This window comes from Onychostruthus taczanowskii, unplaced genomic scaffold (genome assembly GCF_017590055.1).
Source record: "Onychostruthus taczanowskii isolate IOZ18803 unplaced genomic scaffold, ASM1759005v1 scaffold10, whole genome shotgun sequence".
NCBI lineage: Eukaryota > Metazoa > Chordata > Aves > Passeriformes > Passeridae > Onychostruthus > Onychostruthus taczanowskii.
The window spans coordinates 179,472-196,955 of NW_024496526.1; the positions used below are offsets into that span (position 1 = coordinate 179,472).

General features: G+C 42.3%; 1 protein-coding gene across 4 annotated transcripts in view; it reads right to left on the reverse strand.

Moving 5' to 3' along the window:
• Positions 1 to 607: 607 nt before the first annotated feature.
• Positions 608 to 17,484, reverse strand: part of CRAMP1 (cramped chromatin regulator homolog 1) — a 47,483-nt gene continuing 30,606 nt past the window's right edge. For 2 of the 4 annotated variants that reach the window (XM_041405701.1, XM_041405693.1), the window contains exons 11-23: positions 16,568 to 16,742; positions 14,230 to 14,411; positions 13,501 to 13,575; positions 12,209 to 12,290; positions 11,422 to 11,526; positions 10,597 to 10,775; positions 9,983 to 10,051; positions 8,425 to 8,659; positions 7,944 to 8,108; positions 7,154 to 7,299; positions 4,696 to 4,856; positions 4,441 to 4,571; positions 608 to 2,652 (exon numbers count right to left, since the gene is read on the reverse strand). In XM_041405701.1, coding sequence (XP_041261635.1) covers positions 2,522 to 2,652; positions 4,441 to 4,571; positions 4,696 to 4,856; positions 7,154 to 7,299; positions 7,944 to 8,108; positions 8,425 to 8,659; positions 9,983 to 10,051; positions 10,597 to 10,775; positions 11,422 to 11,526; positions 12,209 to 12,290; positions 13,501 to 13,575; positions 14,230 to 14,411; positions 16,568 to 16,742 — 1,836 coding nt within the window. In that variant the 3' untranslated portion in view covers positions 608 to 2,521. Of the gene's footprint in view, positions 2,653 to 4,430; positions 4,857 to 7,153; positions 7,300 to 7,943; positions 8,109 to 8,424; positions 8,660 to 9,982; positions 10,052 to 10,596; positions 10,776 to 11,421; positions 11,527 to 12,208; positions 12,291 to 13,500; positions 13,576 to 14,229; positions 14,412 to 16,567; positions 16,743 to 17,484 lie in introns of those variants that run through there. The other 2 variants (XR_005952786.1, XM_041405711.1) reach the window with 2 other exon arrangements.

A 17,484-nucleotide genomic window follows, 5' to 3' on the forward strand; every position in this document is an offset into this window, starting at 1 on the left:
ATAGACTATGCAACCCTATCAGGGCTCCCAGTTCTTGAGTGTCCTGGGGTGAAAAGGTGTTTCTGGTAGTGGCTGTATAAAACACGATGGCCTGAATACAACCTCCACAGCCGAATTTCTGCCTATCTGAAACTGCGAATGGAAAAAAAAAAACAAACCTCCAAGATATACACCACCATTTTTATTGTACCTTCTTGGTGGTGGAGGTTGGGATTTTTTTGGTGGTTTTCTTTTTTGTTATTCTCTCTTTCTCCACCTTGTTTCTGATGCCCATGGCCCAAGACAGGCCATTCATGATAACCAGCCCTCTGGTTTGCTACATTTCTGAAACTCACCATGAGCAGACACTACTGAGAATGGAAGCTATAAAGCAAAAACAACCCTACCAAAATTTTCTCTGATCATGGTGAGAATCATCAGAATTCTGGGATGGGAGATGCCAATGGAAGTTAGGCAACTGATTTCACTGCAATCAAATCACCCTGAAAGGCTTGGCCTTATGGACGAATCTTAACTCCCACGCCCACAAGGCCAAGATCGTGTAAATAAAGCTTAAATGAAAAAAATATGAGAGGACATGAACAGCAAGGAACACACTGGACACAAGTTAGACCAAGTATTAGTACGTATTTATGCACAAGAATAAAAACAGCTTTACAAGTTGAATTGGAAATTTAAACAGAAGAAGTTTAACAGCTTTTGTATATTATATTAAATAACCAAAACACCTTTTTCCAAAATTGATAAAGAATAAATAATATAATTTACAGTATGGTACAAAAAATAATCAGTAAGGACAGGCATTTTGCTTTATACATACACTATATAGGTATATTTATAATCTATAAAACAAATTCACATCTCAAACAAGCCAGAAACCTTAGATGATATGGCTTAACTATTATTAAAAGAAACAGCATTCTATTTTGCTGCCAGAACCATACGCTCTAAAGCAGTTATCATGTTTCAATAATTAATGATAACTTATTGCCGTAGTGCTTGCCAAGGTTTCACTTAGGTAACATTTACAACTTGCTGTGAAATTAACTGATTGAAAGGTTTGAAAAGGTTAAAAAAAAAGTGCAGAACTTGCCGTATAAATGCATCTGAAGTCTGAGCATAGAAAACAAAATGCAACTGAGTTTCCACTCTGGGATCTGCTGTCAATAAATGAGATGTCTTTATAGATTAGATTTGAATCAAGCCATTTAATTCAATTAAAAAATACAGAGGGTGTCAAAAAAAGGCTTAAGAATGCTATATAAAAAAAAAATTACTATTCCTATGCTTAGTAGATTAGGGATGCAGTATAAAATGGGTTGTGTGAGTGATCAGAATGCAACACCCTGTACAGATCTCTGTCAGTATGTGCACACACACCTGGGTGGATCCAACCTTGGGCTATGGTAGTGCTCTACACCCAGCCCATGGTGATGGGACACCCCATCTTCTGCCATTTATCTTGTCAGCTACTCAGAACTGCCTTATGGTCACTGAGAGGGAAAAGCCTAGAGCAGTTAATCCTAGACCTGGAGACTGTTAGTGTCCCTTAGTCCTCTCCAACAACTCATAGTGCCCCAGGAAGGTACTAACCTAATGAAATCACTTCTACCTCAGAAATGATACTGTGTGCACTTCAGTGTCACTTGCTTGGATGTCTGCTTAGCCTGGCATTGTCCCTCATATAGATTTTGTTACTGTTGTTGGGGAAGCTGAAATAATTACAATTGAAGAAGTTTTGAGTATTACCACCCTCCCTGCCGTCTGCGGGTGCACACGCACTTGGTGTGTGGGTGTGGGTGTGTGTATACAGCACCTCCTTAGCAGTCTCAGGACAAACTGATGATGACTACTACTGTAAAGTACATTCAACTGAAATCTAGAGCTGGTCTGATCAGAGATGTGTTTAAATGGCCTTTCACATAGTAGGGGTAACAAATACTGCATCAATTCAGAATTACACAATGATCTTAATTCTTCTTAAGTTCTTCCCTTTTCCTCAAAGGGCTTTATTCTTAAAAAGCAGTTTGCAATGCATTACATTTCTGAAATTGAATACTGCTTCATATTGCCAACTTTTAAGGGGCTGATGCCAAACACATTTCTAACCCAGCATTCTGAGTGCTGAACTGATTTCTGTAATTTATACTCTGTTATTACTGGATGGTTCAAGCCCACTTGCAAAGGTTCAGGGTATGAGAAGTTTTCTGATGTCATGGCATCATCAAAAATAGCCACTTGTGCTGCCTTCATTCTGCAGTTGGGTCCTTCCCCCTGGGTAGGCTGAGGCAAGGCAGCTGACAGCTCCTTGTATCGCAGGCAAAAAGCCTTCATGGTTCAGGATGAAGTGCTCTGCTCTCCACTCCTGCAGCAGGTACAGCACCACTGGTCTTTAGGCAACTTCAAAGCCAAACCCAGTGTCATATCCACTGTGTTACCAGCATCAGTAAGGAAGATGAAAAGTTTGTCAAGTTACAAATACACTGGAGACCCTCACATTACTCTTGCAATATTTAGAAATTTAAGAATGAGAGTTCAGATTTCTTTTTAGACAGTACTTGATTAGAATGTAACACATCTCCTCCTGCACGTTCTGTAATCCACAGCCATAGTAGGTGCCTTCTACTTTTGTCCTGCAAATCTGAAGGATTTCTGGAGACACAGCATACAGAATAGTCAACATTAGTAATGGAGGAACCCAAAACCAAGAGGGAACAATCTGGGAAAGTCCAAACCAAAACACAGCTAAATTATAAGTAAAACTGAAAAGTTTTAGTGGGCATGACTCTTGAGATTAATAGGTCTTTTCCATACCAAGGGGAATGCTCAGAACAAAACAAGCCCCAGCATTCATTTCTGTGACAGCCTTCAACTTTTCCTATTCCAGGTTTATGTGCTTTCCTGACAATTCTGTCAGAATTCTCAAACTAGGCTCTGTGTGCATCAGAAAACTTGTTCAATTTTCTCCTAATGACAGAAAACACAAGGCCAACTCCATAGAAGCTAAAAATCATCTGCCTAAAGCAGAGTGAAGGGACTGGGTGAACAGCAAACAGAGTCAGTGCCTTGTGAGCAAGTTACAATAAACTCCCAGTCAAAGAAATGCCTCCAGTGAGTAGCTAAAGGCAGGCCAAACTACATCCACCAAGTATAGTGCAAGTTGGGAAATGAATCTATGATAATGGCCTACAGGATGGAGGAGGTTTGTTTATTCATTATTAATACAAAGTTGAGGTGCATATAGGAGCAGCCCCTTGGAAAAGTTCAGAGCTACTCACACCAGACAAGGAGCATCCTCTAACTGGAGAAGCAGATGAGTGCTTACAAAAGGGGCACAACATGGGTATTCTTGCTCAGGGGGGAGGGGAGAGGGGAGAGGAAGAGGAAGAGGAGTCTCCTTAGTTATAAAGCTAGAATTGACGGAGAACTAGCTCCCCAGAAATTACCTATGGATTAACTATTAACTTGCTATCCTGTTGAACCCACTGGAATCAGTATCTGTGTTTTTCCTGCAGTAAAATGTAACAATAAATGCACAGAGATTTCAGAGAGGGAATGCCAGACCCACTGATGCCTGGGAGTGACTGTTATGAAGAATAATGGTGAGGTACTACAGAGCACCCAGAGTTCACAGGAAAAAGAGGAAGTAGGGAAGGACTAAGGGATTAAGCTAGGACTTGACACTTCTCGTCATAACACAAAACCAATCTCAACTGCTTTAGCATTAACCTAGTATTTGTTCCTACACATTACAATATTCTTTCCTATTTCCTCTCCCAGATAAATCCTCAGTTTTTGTGAAGATGACAATATTTACATGTTTCCAGCAAAGCCAAGACTAATTATGACACAGTTTTCCTAGTGTAAGCTCTTTTGCCATGTTTCCAGACCTAACAAGCAAGTGTTCTTCAGGGAGAGCAATAAAGCACTCTCCCACTCACAGGGTGAACTGTGCAATGTGCTGAAGAATCACAAAGGTTAGGAATATGAGTGCAGTCAGGGTGATGACGATGACAATTGTGATGTGATGGGGTTTCAAAGTAGAGGATCCAAGAAGCATGGGAGGAGGTCAGATCAGAGCTCCCCTACCAAACAAGCAAGCAGGTGTGAGCCCTGCTGGAATGGTCAAAGAGCCAAAGGAACAGAGTGGTCTGTAAGAACACAGCATCAAGGAGTGGCAGTGCCCTGGACAGAGTGCAAGAACTTCAGTTTGACTGAATGGTAAGAAGACTGCCAACTAGGATGTGTCAAGATACACAATGGTTCCCCTACCCACACCTACCCTTCATCCTCCACAACTTTCACAGGGATCAGAAAGTATGGTATTTTGATCACTACGCAAACAATAATTAATAAACAGGAGCTTGTGGCAATCCCATCCCTACTTGAGCTGCTTGCTTAGGCTATTCCAAAGTACAAGTCCAGGACTGTCCCACAAACCTGCAATCTTACATCGCTGATGCAGGGACGCACTATCCTCTGTAATGTTATTCCATGTTCTGTTGTTGCCAGCATATTGCACATTCCAGGACTTGCAAGTATTTCTTGAGACCTTTGAAACCAATGCTTCTCTGTTAGAAAGAAGCACACAGGACAGGGATAACTCAGACTCAGCTGCTGCCCTCATCAAGTTCCAGCTTTGCAAGCTCCAACTTAGCTGAACAGTCTGCACCAGCCTGCTGGTCATTCCCTTACTGTGACAGATCCCCAGCCGGGGGACCACCACCTCCTCCATCGAACAGGATCTCCCTGCGAGTCGGCTCAGGTATTGACAGTTCCTGGGCAAGGTCGTTAAACCGAGATATGTAATCTATGCTGTTCTCATTCATCATGCAAGCCAGCTGGGAATCCACCACCTGGAAGAGACAAAGGAGAGAAGAGATCAGCTACATGTCAGTGGCAATTTCATGGAATAACTGAGGTTGGAAGGGACATCTTGACAGCATTTTATCCAGCCATCTCACTTGAGTAGGGTCAGCTTAGAACAGGCCGCCCTGGACCTTGGCAGGTGTTGAATCATCCCCATGCACAGACATTCCAGAACTCTCTGGGTACCCTGTTTCCATGCCTGATTACCTCAAAATAGATCTCTTGTCTTCAGGTGGAATTTATTGTGTTTCAAATTTTGCTTGCAGCCTCTCATCCCGAGAAGAGTCTGGGTCCCTCAGCTTCCTTCCCAGCCTCCCCTCATATGAAAGAGACACTTTATCTCACTTGACCTGAGTTAGAGAACAGCTCTTCTCATCCACAACTAAATGGAAGCTTCTAAAAAACCTAACCACCTATAGTCTCAATGGGTCTTACCTGCTCCAATTTAGCATTAAGGTGCACAGGTAGATGATCTAAAGATATTACCTCTACCACAAGAGCTGCTCTCCTGTGCATAACATGGAGGCTTACTCCATTTTCTTCTGAAGGGAGTTGGTAATACTGAAGGCTGCAATGTCACTTCAAAACCATGCAAATACATTATCATATATTTCTTTAATTAGAACACACCTTGACAACTTCTTCCCACCAAGCAAACAATCTTCATATTTATGCCAGAAGTGAATCTGTATTTCAGGTCTGAAGCTGCCAAGGTCACACTAAATCAACATGAGCTTGCTGCAGCTCCCAGTTACGTGGTCTGTACAGAACCATCTCATCCAAATCCAAAGGGTAATAGAGAAATGACATATTCCTCCCATAAGGGAAAGTCCCCAAGAAATTACAAGTTATGTGATGTTGTACTGAGTTTAATAACTAAACTGTGGGATAACTGAGACTGGAAGGGATCTGAACAGGTCTCTAATTCAACCACCTGCTCAAATCAGGTTCACCTATAAGGACAGACCAGCTCACTTGGAGTTTTATTGATGTGAGCCCTGGAAAGCTCTGAAGACAGTCACTGCATAACATCTCTGGGCAACTTGTTTCCCTGCCTGCCTATCGTCAAAGTGAAGTTTTTCTATAGATAAAACAGAACCTCTCTCAGTTCAGCTTTTGCTTGTTTCTCCCACCTCCCATCACCATTCTGCAAAGGGCTTGCTACATCTTGCCAATGACCCCACTGCAGGCATTGGCAGGCAGCAGGGTCCTTCCCACCCTGAAACCTTTTCTAGGCTGAACAAGTCTAGACATCACCCCTTCTTCACTGCCTGATTCTCCTGGTAAACCTCAGCTGAACTTGCTCTGGTTAATCTCTCTCTCCTATATATTGGGTATTCAACTGGTGACAATATTCTAGGCATGGTCTCACAGCAGGTAGACACTACTATTCTACAGAGTAGAGCACATTAATAATAATTTTGTTCAATATCCTGGCCATGCTCCTGTTAAAAACAGCTCATGGTATCATTGGTCACCTTTGGTTCCACACCTTTGGATCCACCCTGGATCATGCTCAGCTTGTGTCCATCGCCATATCCAGGTACAGCAGAGCTGCTTCCCAGACAGCCAGTCCCCAGCTGATGCTGCTGTGGGGTTATTCCTTAGTCCCTTCCTAGGGTGGACTTTGCGTTTTCCTTGCTAAGCTGCATAATGTTCCTGCAGCTCATTCTTCCCATCTGTCCCTCTGAAAGGGTGTGTGCCACAGCCTTAAAAACTGCTGGGCTCCATTCTACCCCTTCAGAAGAGTTCAAAACAAAGGGATACCTCAGCCAACAGAGACGAGTAATTCAGCACCACAGAACCTTCTGCCATCCTCTCAGATGACTTGCTATTAGCCATGTCCTACTTCTTCCTTCTGGACCTATTTGTTTTTTCCTACTGGGCTTCCAACTGTATTGTACCTGCATCACTATTAAGCTTGTTCTTATCTTTAGCACTTTCAGTTCTTGCTCTACAAAGGAGGACACACACAACAGAATGATTGAATCCTTCTCTGTCAGAACAAAGGTATATCCAACAGGTGAATATGACCTCCCTCAGCAAAAAGAACCTGAGCTGAAGGCACTCACAGCAGCTTCTCACACCAGCTCTGGTGTAGGGTAATTACCCTCAGATAATTTTACATCTTTCTGTTATGACTGTAATTCTTCTCTACTGAGCTAAAGTGCAGGTGTCAAAGCACCTCTACATTTGAAGTATCTCAAGGTCTGAGGGACAGTACCCAGTAACTGTAACTTCACTGCAAGAGGAAGCAGACTCTGAGTGTAGTTTGCTGACATACCTCTGCCACGTCTGCCAGGGACCGCGACACAAAGGAGTCCCGTGAGTTTCCATCCAGCAGGCTGGGTCCCAGTAAGGAGGTGCCACTGGTGTTCCCAGCTGGAGTTGGTAACATTTTTCGTCCTTTCTCAGGGGAGATGAAACTTGCTACAAAGAAAAGGCACATCACTAAGTCACTGCACTGAGTTTTCTTAACTGGGAACATAAAAAAGAAGGGCAAGAAAATTCAAAATGGAGGACAGGTATCAATTTCTTCCATCTTTTAAAAATTATGTGTTGCCAGCATCGATACCACCACCACACTGCTAAGAGTAAGGAGACTTATTACACTGGCCCCACAAATTATTAATTAAAAAAAACTCTCAACAACTAAACCTCAACCAAACCCAGTGAGTGACCTCATGTCTTTGAGATAGTACTTATCAAGCACACAAAACAATCTGTTTTTTCACCAGCAGAGCCAAAGACATCTGTTCATTTTGGCACAACAGTCGAAATGTCTCACCCTAACTGATGAGTCAGGCTCCAAACAGACTACAAGGAACTGCCAAGGAATTACTTGTCTCAAGCTACGGGCCCCAGTCTAGCAACAGGATCTTTTCAGGAACAGACTTGTAAAGGGAGAGAAAATGTAGGCAACACTGTGGAAATGAAAGCAAAAATTCTACAAATGTCCTACCGGGTTTACAATTTTTCAAAGGATTCACTTCTGATAAACAATGCTGGGGGTTTTTTTGTTAACAGGAAAGAAAACACTTTCTGGTTGCACTTCTCTGCATCTGGACACTTACAGAACAAGCTGCTGAGGGAGGAGTCTGTGGAGTCATTGGGGTACCACTGGGGATCATGGGTGGGAGACGCAATCCAGTTCTGCTGAGGACTACTGGATGGGGATGGAAGACTTTTGGAGCTGTCACTGCCATTCAGCTTTGCAGGAGAGAGAGAAACACCTTCACCTGTAGGCCGATGTCAGGGATCACGAATTCAGTCAATAAGGTAAAGTTACAGGACACTGCAACAATTTTTGTTTAGAAAGGAAAAAAACCCCAAACAATAACAATAACCCCCCCGCCCCATATTTGCTAGAAAATAAAGGACAGGCACAGAATTTTATTTCCAACAGATGTTTGGAAACAAACAAACAAACAAAAAACAAACCCCCAAAAACCTCATAACCCAAGAACTGCTTCCTGGAAAAGTTTCTGCTGCTATGTAAGATGTCAGGGATTTTTTTAAAGTTGATAGGCAGACCTTAGCTAGTCTTAGACTTACTGTATTGGCCAGAGCTAATGGCTATTTCAATGATGGAATCACTGATCTGAGTGGCAGGTTCGCCTTGGGAAAGCACATCTTCAGGTGGTCCAGGCAGGGAAATATCCAGGAGAGCAGAAACATTGGGAGGAGAGAGCCGAGTACTGGAAGCTTCTGATGAGGGAAGTGGAGGGGTGGACAGACCATTCTGGACAGAAGTCTTGGCCAGCTCTGGCAGAGAAAGAACTGATGTACTCTGTTAAAAAAACAGAATTAAACGTTCATAAATTTCTTAAGAACTCGGAAAACTAAAAAGCAACATTTTGGCTCTTGAGTATCAGATTAAAACCAGACTTCTAAGGGAAAAAATCCAGTAGATATTATGCCTAAATTAGAGGAATATACTATTTATATAATAAATCTGTATTATTTTAATGAAAAGTACCTGTAAGCATAAACATATATGCTTCAGCCCATATCCTGCCAAATAATCTGAAAAAATATGAGTCTGTAACATTCCAAAGAATATTTAAAACAGCCTACATAACAGAACAAGCATAATCTTAAAATTAGCATAATTTTGATATATCTACAAGATAGTTCCTAACAGATATGTATTAACTTGCCTTTGTGTAGGCAAAACCCCTTTAACTTCTGGAAGAGAATACACATATTTTAAACTGGTAACTCACATTTATTCACTTTTTGCAGCCAGACTTCTCAAAATTCAACTGATCTTTAAGGAGTCTCATTACCAGTACCTTATTGTAGAACTGTAACATTTTTTTTGATTTAGTGTATACACAGCTGTCCTAAGAGCAAGAACCAGAACCCAAGGCCCCATTACCACAATAAATGCCTCATAGGTTAATGTCCTAACATCTGCCCCATAAAAAAATCTTAATCTCCTATATGCTCTCCAATCAAACTATTTCTTTAACATGCAGGCATCACCGGGAGCATGGAAAGTGCTTCCACTGAAGAAAAGAAGTGCCTGTATTCTGGGGCCTAAAAATCCAGCACCAGGTCCTGGATCCCACCAGAGAAAGAGTCTGGGGACAGGATGACAACACTCCTATAACAGTGCCATCACAGTTACTTTTTAAGGATCTGTCTATGTCTCACTGGATCCTGTACAATGAACAGTGAATCTCTGGAAAGGATGCTGACATTACAGTCACGCTTTTAGTCCTAATAATCCTCCTTTAGCTACATGGAGGCAGCAGGACTGCAAACTGCTGCTGAAATGTCCCCTTGTGATGTCTAAAATACACACATAGATATAGCAGAGCAATTATAAACTCCTCCACTCTATTAAGAGATATGTAAAGCTTGTTTGTCCCTCACAGGTCAGGGACTGTCAGCTTCACTTTGCTTTTAAGGAATGGCACACACATATATTTAAGCAGCTTTCCTAAATTTCTTTAAACTTCTTCAGATGCCAGGGATTTCATTTCCACCAGACAGTACCAGTGGTGCACAATTACCTAGGAGCAGGGAGTTTTAACTAGCAATACCAGTGGTATTTTCACAGGATGTTACCCGCTCCAGAGCACTGTTCCTTCAGCACACACTGTACCTGGAAGCCATCCTGCTCGGGCCGGGTCGGCAGGCTGATGTACGGCACCCGGCACCCTGGGCCTGAGCCCTGCAAGCACAAGAGAAACCACGTGAGCGACCAGCTGGGGAGGGAAGGGATAAAGACCTATCACCATTTATCTGTGCTCTTCATGTATCTCATGTCTTTCAAAATTGCCCATCGACTTCCTGAGAACATGACATGGACTAACATGTGTCTGGGTCTCAATAAAAGAAACAGCAAGGAGAAATTACAATTTCCATTCCAAATACAATGCCAAAAGTCCGTGTTTTGTGCCAGATTCCCTCCTGAATTTCTGCAATGCCATCATTTCTTTTCAAGCCAGATTTCTGGATAGCCAAGTTCAATGCTCTGGAATATTACCAGCTGCAAACCATTTTACAGGACGGAAATTCATTCAGTGAGATGATGCTTTGATCCCTGAACCCCAAATACAGAGTACCCAACAAAGACTGAGTCTGCCATGACAGCAGTGTCTAACAGCAAGCCCCAGGAGAAAGCTCACAGAGGAGTCATAATAATACAGTTTTTTTATACAAAGAAAGAACAAGACAGTTAAGCACTTGAAAAAAGCTTGTTTAACAGCCTCTGACCTCCACAGTGGTGATGGAGCCTCCATTCTGATGTGCTGCTGCTGGCTCCTGCCCTGTCACTACCGTGGGCACTGCATCCGGTGACAATGGAGACACCCCTGGCAAACCATCCGCATCCAGGACAGGCATGGGACTACCAGGGATAATGCCAGCACTTTTAGCTGCCAAGTCAATAGCACCTTGGGTGAGACAAAACACCAAAAAACATATTACAGGCTTCTTCTTCACTTTATTATGATTCTCTAAAAGATGACTTTTTTAAACTTACCCAGAGTCAAAACTCAGCCTATGTAAAAAAGCAGCAATGGTAATGATCTGATCATCTGGGTCAGCTGCTTCTCTGCACCAAGTGTAACATTGCTTTTAGCTAAAATGTTTAACTTTTCTGCCCTGTTCCAACCTCTTACTAGGCATATGAAAATAGCTGAGAAACATCTCAGTTCCCCTCCCATTCTTTTATTTTTTCTTTTTTGTCCTCCAAATTGGTAAGTATTTATGCAATTTCCAGAAATTTCCTGTGGGTTACTAGAGGAGGTCTAGAAACAATAGAGCCTTATTTTGTTATCTTGCCTCTGACAGCCATGTAGACTCTGTGTAAAAATTGTAGGTTGTTGTAAGGGTCAGCCTCACCCAGACCTTTTAAAATCCACTTCAAACATCTGAATGTCTTCTCATCTCAAAAGAATCCTCTAAGTAAAACATAGATGCAGTCACTGTTTTCACCTCATTAATTGTTCTAATTATGGAACCCATTCTCCACTGTGAGACAGTACCTGTCTGGAGGACACCAGCATGGGTTTTATTGCAGAATTCAGAATGACTTACTGGACAGATGGTTGGTGGCCTGTGTTGGAAGAACTTTGGGCACAATTGGACGAGAAACAGCAGCTTTAGTCAGTGAGGACTGGATTGGCCGAAATGAACCTCTCCCTGGGGGAAAGCATTAATACCTTTCAGGCAAATGAAATCTAACACCTTTAAAGCAAAACACAACACAATTCAATGGAAGCAAATAAATTCCAAACAGCAGCAAGCTGCAGGAATGCAAGTAGTGGAGATGATGGAATAGAGCTAAAATAGTGATGTGAGCTAAGCAGTGTCTTGCCACAGACATGCACCAGCAAGTGCTGCTGTGCTGCTCTCATACTGTCCGTGAAGACAACCCTTCAGGTCTCGTGCTGGTTTTCATGGGAGATCACCTGCACTACCACTGTACTCAAGAGTAAACCAGCAGAAAAGGACATATGGGCAGTGGATTGATTATGCTGTATAAAATTTAGACAGTATCCCAGATACTAGGCAAAGGCCAGTATAAAATCTAGATAAATTATTACACCCTACAGAAAAAAAAAATTCCTATCTAAGTATTTTATTCCAAATTTCATCTCCCTGTTGAGAACTCCTTGCTCTTCTGTGATTTCAATCTTGGGAAATGGAAGAAAAAAATTTTATCAAAAGCACAACTTGCTTCACAATGATCCAGGAGAGCAATTCCATCATCCTGAAGGCTAGTGACACTGTCATTTTGAAAGAGTATTTTCTTTTTTTTAGAAATTACTTTTTTATGCAGTTTTAAGGGACACTTTTCAGTTTGTAGAAGTGTTAGACTCACCTGTAATGGATGAGTTGGATAAGATAGAAAAGGAACAGACATGCTGGGACGGATTTCCAGACGGTCTGGGGAGCAGTGTTCTCTGTGTGAGAGAAACAATAAACCAGAACAGATTTAAACAGAGACAGAGAGTAACACTCATTGTATAAATTGCAGGAGTCCATGAGACCTTCCAGAATAGCAGAGTATTTCTGTAGCATTACTATCATGCACCAGACACAGCAATGTGATCAGTGTGCTCTTGAGAAAAAAGCTACAGAAAGGAATGATGTGTTTTCTCTGTGAACTACTAAAATAAAGTATTTCCACATGGAAAATTCTCAGAGAAATGCTGATTAGAACTATAATCCTCTCTGATTATACTTGCTGTGATTTACAAATCTCTCACAGAATTATAGCAGTGATCTTAAGCATGGTACCTAGTCTATGTACAAACTGATCTGCCTTTAGAATTCAGCAAGTGTAGATGAGTGAGACACATGTGTGTACTTGGGAACTCTTAAAACACATGGAATTGCCCCGACCTGAAGATCTCAGGATCAAAAATAGTCCAGGAGTAATTTCTGCATCCCCTACTCTTATACAAAACAGAAGAGAAAAAAATGGTATAGTGACACCTGTGAACTTTTGTTTTCTCCAGTAGGTTACTATTATTTAGGTTTCAGATTTCTTTTTTCTCACCTGCCTCTGGTGTCCCAGTCACATGTGCCTTTTCCCAGGGTTATCAGAGCAGTCTGAAGGAGGGTAATACCCGACTGTCACCAAAGCACCACAACAACCGGCCATTCCTTCCATACATCTTTTTCCAAGTCCCATTTTTTCCCCAAGAATCATTGTTCTTTCAAAGTTTGTTATGGCTTATTTCACTACAGAGGTTTATATCCACCACAGTTTAACATCCACTACTGAGCAGGAAGCAGGAAAAGGACATAAAGGAATATTTTGTAGTTAAGAGGGCTGACAGCACAGAGACAACACTGCCTATACCTCAGTGCCAGAATGCCCAGGTAGCAGAACCTGCTTCCAGGTTTCAGAAGCCTCTTCCAGAGGCTTTTTTATTTCTCCAAACTATCTTGGGCATTGGACTTCTGCTGTTGTTGATATTCTTCACACAGGGAATGTAACATGGCTAGTTACACTAGAGACTGCAAGTGTTTGCTCCTTCATAATTTCAGCTTTATATTTCCAGTGGATGCATGAGGGAAATTCAGGGGTTTTTTTTGTCATGTGCAAATTACTACAGCCTTACTGATACTCAGGGAGCAAAACAGGCATTTACACTTTGCTCTGACCTGTACTACCAGTGGCTTCCGCAAGTGCCTGTTCCGTAACTTCCTGGGCTTCGGAAGGAAGAAGTCCGACTGCATCTGGACAACAACAGAAAATGCATTACAAGTATTTTAAGCATCCAGACACAGAATAAATTATATCCCCCAAATTCTTATTTTCAATAGAGATGAATTAAGAATTAACCAAAATACTATGTTTTGTTTCAGACAGTGCAATATCCTTCCTGCTGGAGTCAGAATATTTTCCACCAAGAATGTATTTTTTTCTTTTTTTATGGAGATGAAGCTTTGTCCCAAACAAGCCATTTCATTACCAACTACTTCAGCTTCCTACGGAATTCTTACTGAGACTGTGTACATAAAAATTAGAATTTGACTTACATACGGCAATGAGGCTGTGTTAAAATTAGCTACACATCAGAAGGGGATAAGGTTTTGCTAAATCTGGCACATATATTTGCTGGAGCAACTCAATTAGACAGCAAATAAGTGTCATCAGGTTGTGTGATGGTATTCAGATTTGACCTGAACAGGTAATGTCAGTTAGAAGCACAGTTACACAGTCAAAATCTCACTCATCTCATTTAATACAATGTTAAACTTAAGCATGGTAAGAAGCACTGCTTCACAAGGCAGCCCATACTTTCTGAGAAATTCAGAATCCTTGTGATACCTCCTGGAAGCTGGCTCATGCACACTATGCTGCATTTCCTGTTCAGTCATCTCACTTACACTGATGGTGTCCAGGTGCTGCCGGAAGGTCAGCTCTTCTTCCTTGCTGGGTAGGAACAGTTTCCCATGGCGGCTGTTGGGGGGCAGGGTTGTGGGCACGGCAAACAGCCCACTGTCGGCCTCAGTGCTCCCAGAGCTTGAAGGACTAGCCACCAAGAGAGGTCTAGGGAGGTTTCTCAAACCTAGAAGATTTTAACAGTAAATTAAATGAAATTAAGTGAAAACAAAAAGGAAGTAACTCTTTAGTAGCTGAAGGATCATAGAGAGCTGGGACTTAAGGATTCAGGCTTTGTCACCAGCTGTTTCCAAAATCAGGAATCCCTCCATATTTCAGTTGTCCCACCTGCAAACTGACAGTATTTACCTGCTATGAATACCACTAGTATTCACTTGCTTTGAAATTCTTGGAAGTATGGGATTAAATGTAATTTCACACTACTTAAGAAACTAGAATTGAAGCCCTGTTTTCAGCCCTGCATAGACTGTGATAATCAGTTTATCTGTTTGGCTTGTAGGCATACCTGAGGGCCTATGCCAGTAAACAAACCATATCTACCATTTCTTATGTAGGGGAAGATAATACAAACACAGAGCCATTTTACAGTGCTTACGATTTATTTACACTCCCCACCACTTCTTTCCCTATAGTAATTTTAAGTACAGCCCCAGTAAAATCGATCTGGTGATAGAGCGGGGATCAATTTACCGAAGACCTTCCCAAAGATGGACTGTTTTCAAAATACATTTGGCACAGTGAAATAAAGGTAACTTGTCTGAGTAAAATTTCCCCATTTATGTTTAAGTTAAAAAAAAAAAAGTGGTAGGATTTCCCTCTGCACACAGCCAGCTTGGATGAAAGCCAGCATTATTAGCCTGTCACTGTGAGGTAGCCAAGATCCACACACACCACAGCACCAGTTAACCTGCTCCTGGGTTCACTGCTTCTCAGAGCAGGGGTGTGAAAAGGACTGCCTAAGAATCACAACTGGTCCCAGTAAGCCAAACACCATCACAAACTTTCCTGAAGTCATAACCATGTGGCAGCAAATGCAACTGGCCTGATGCACAGAACCAAAAGTCTAGGCCTGCATGGCTGGGGCTCACAGGTTACAGCAGCCATATCTCCCATTAAAGGCAATTCACAATCATTCTCTATCTTATAATCATAGAATCACACAACTGGTTTGCTTTGGAAGGGACCTTGAAGCTCATCTCATTCCACTCCCTGCCATGGGCAGGGACACCTTCACTATCTCAGATTGCTCCAAGCCCCATCCAACCTGGCCTTGAACACTGCCTAGCATCCAGGGGCAGACACAACTTCTCTGGGCAACCCGTGCCAGGGCCTCACCACCCTCACAGGGAAGAATTTCTTCCTAATATTTAATTTAAACCTATAGTGGCAGGATAGCGCAGAAAATTTTCGGTAAATATATATCAACAGATTTTACACTGGGCATTTACTTGTGGGTTTTGTAAGCTGATATTTTCTTGAGATAAATGCCAATCAGCATGTACTAGTTCAGGCTGGGAAGGGGTTAATTCTCTTCAGCGGCAGTTTTGGATTTGTGTTGCAAACAGTGCTCCTAACTCAGGGATGCTTTAGTTACTCCTGAGCAGGACTTACACTGGTTAAGGCCTTTGCTGCTCCTCACCCCACACTGCCAGTGAGGGGGCTGGGATGCATGAGGAACTGGAAGGGGACACAGCCAGGACAGCTGATCCCAGCTGACCACAGTGATATCCCACACCATGGAGGGGGTCATGCTTAGCATAAGGAGCTGGGGGAAGAAGGAGGAAGAGGGCGGACATTCAGAGTGAGGGTGTTTGCCTTCCCAAGTTACTGTCTTGGGGATGGTTGAACACCTGCCTGCCCAGGGGAAGCAGGGAACAAATTCCTTGCTCTGCTTTGCATGCACGGCATTTGCTTTCCCTAATAAACTGCTTTTATTTCAAACCATGAGTTCCCTCAGGTTTACTCTTTCAGTTCTCCCCCATTCCACCAGATGCAGACACATGGGGCTGAGTTGCTAGCTGGGATTAAACCATGACACAGCTCCCAAAAAAACCCAAGCATCTTCTCTAAGAGTGACCAAGGAGAGTTCTTCTGGATTGTGAACTGCATTACTGATATGCATTGTTATTCAAGATTCAAAGCAGCACTGGATGGACTTGGGAGAATTCTAAAGCAAATTAGCACACATCAGTGTTCTCAGACAGTGACGTTCGTAAGAGTAAGAGCACTTTTCCTTCCAGTGTTCCATCTCTGGGAAGTTCTCATTATGGTGTGAGGTATTACTAAGTTGATTTCATCAAGTGGATTTTTAGGAATACTCACCTGAGGAGCCGGAAGCAGCACCAGGAGAAAAAGTCTTGTTGCGAAGGGCGGACTGATTCCGCGCGCAGCCGGGACTCCTGGTGTTGATGGCAGTCACCTTTCCCGGGGGAGTCAGGGACTGCTCCTCCTGGGCAGGCTTTATAGGTGATGTGGCAATGGAGCTCATCTCGGGCGTCTGAAAATGCACATTCAATTAGCATTTTGTGCTGGTACAACAAATGTATGGTCAAACTCACTGTACTTAGGAAGACTTAAAATTAAAATCTGACATACTACAATACCTTAAAGTACTGTAAGCAAAACCTCCTAGTGGGTGTGAGGGGGCAGCTGAAATTACCTTCCTGCCCATTTAGCATTGTTGGACTTCACCAATTCAATACATTAATTTATGTTACAATCGGGTTAACACTCAACAAGCTTCACACAAAGTGCTGGATTCACCATGGGATAGAAAGAAAGAAAAAAAACGGTGTTGGCTTTAATTCAGTGCAAAGCTATTTTTCATAAACTCCATACAGAGGGCTGCTCTGGTGAAAAATACATCTGGACAAAAACATTTTAATTCTCTTCATCAAGTAGAGTTTTGAATTTTTTCCTTTCCCTTTTCTTTCACACTGTAACACAGCACTAACAAGAGACACATACGCTTCAATAATTTTACAGGCCTATCCAGTTGTCTCATTAAGTTGTTTAAACTGTTTTCTAGAAAACCCTCCCTTTTTAAGGAATCTATGTGCAATCAGAGGCTTAAAATTGCACCCACTGCCACTGCAATGCCACTTTACAGTTTGTTTTATGCTGATGATTTTCATGTAAAGAATAAACCACAGCACAGCTGGCTGCTTTGGCTGCTACAGATTATCTGGAGAAAACAGCAGGCATGCACACAATCAATCCTTCCTCTTAAAATATCCTGT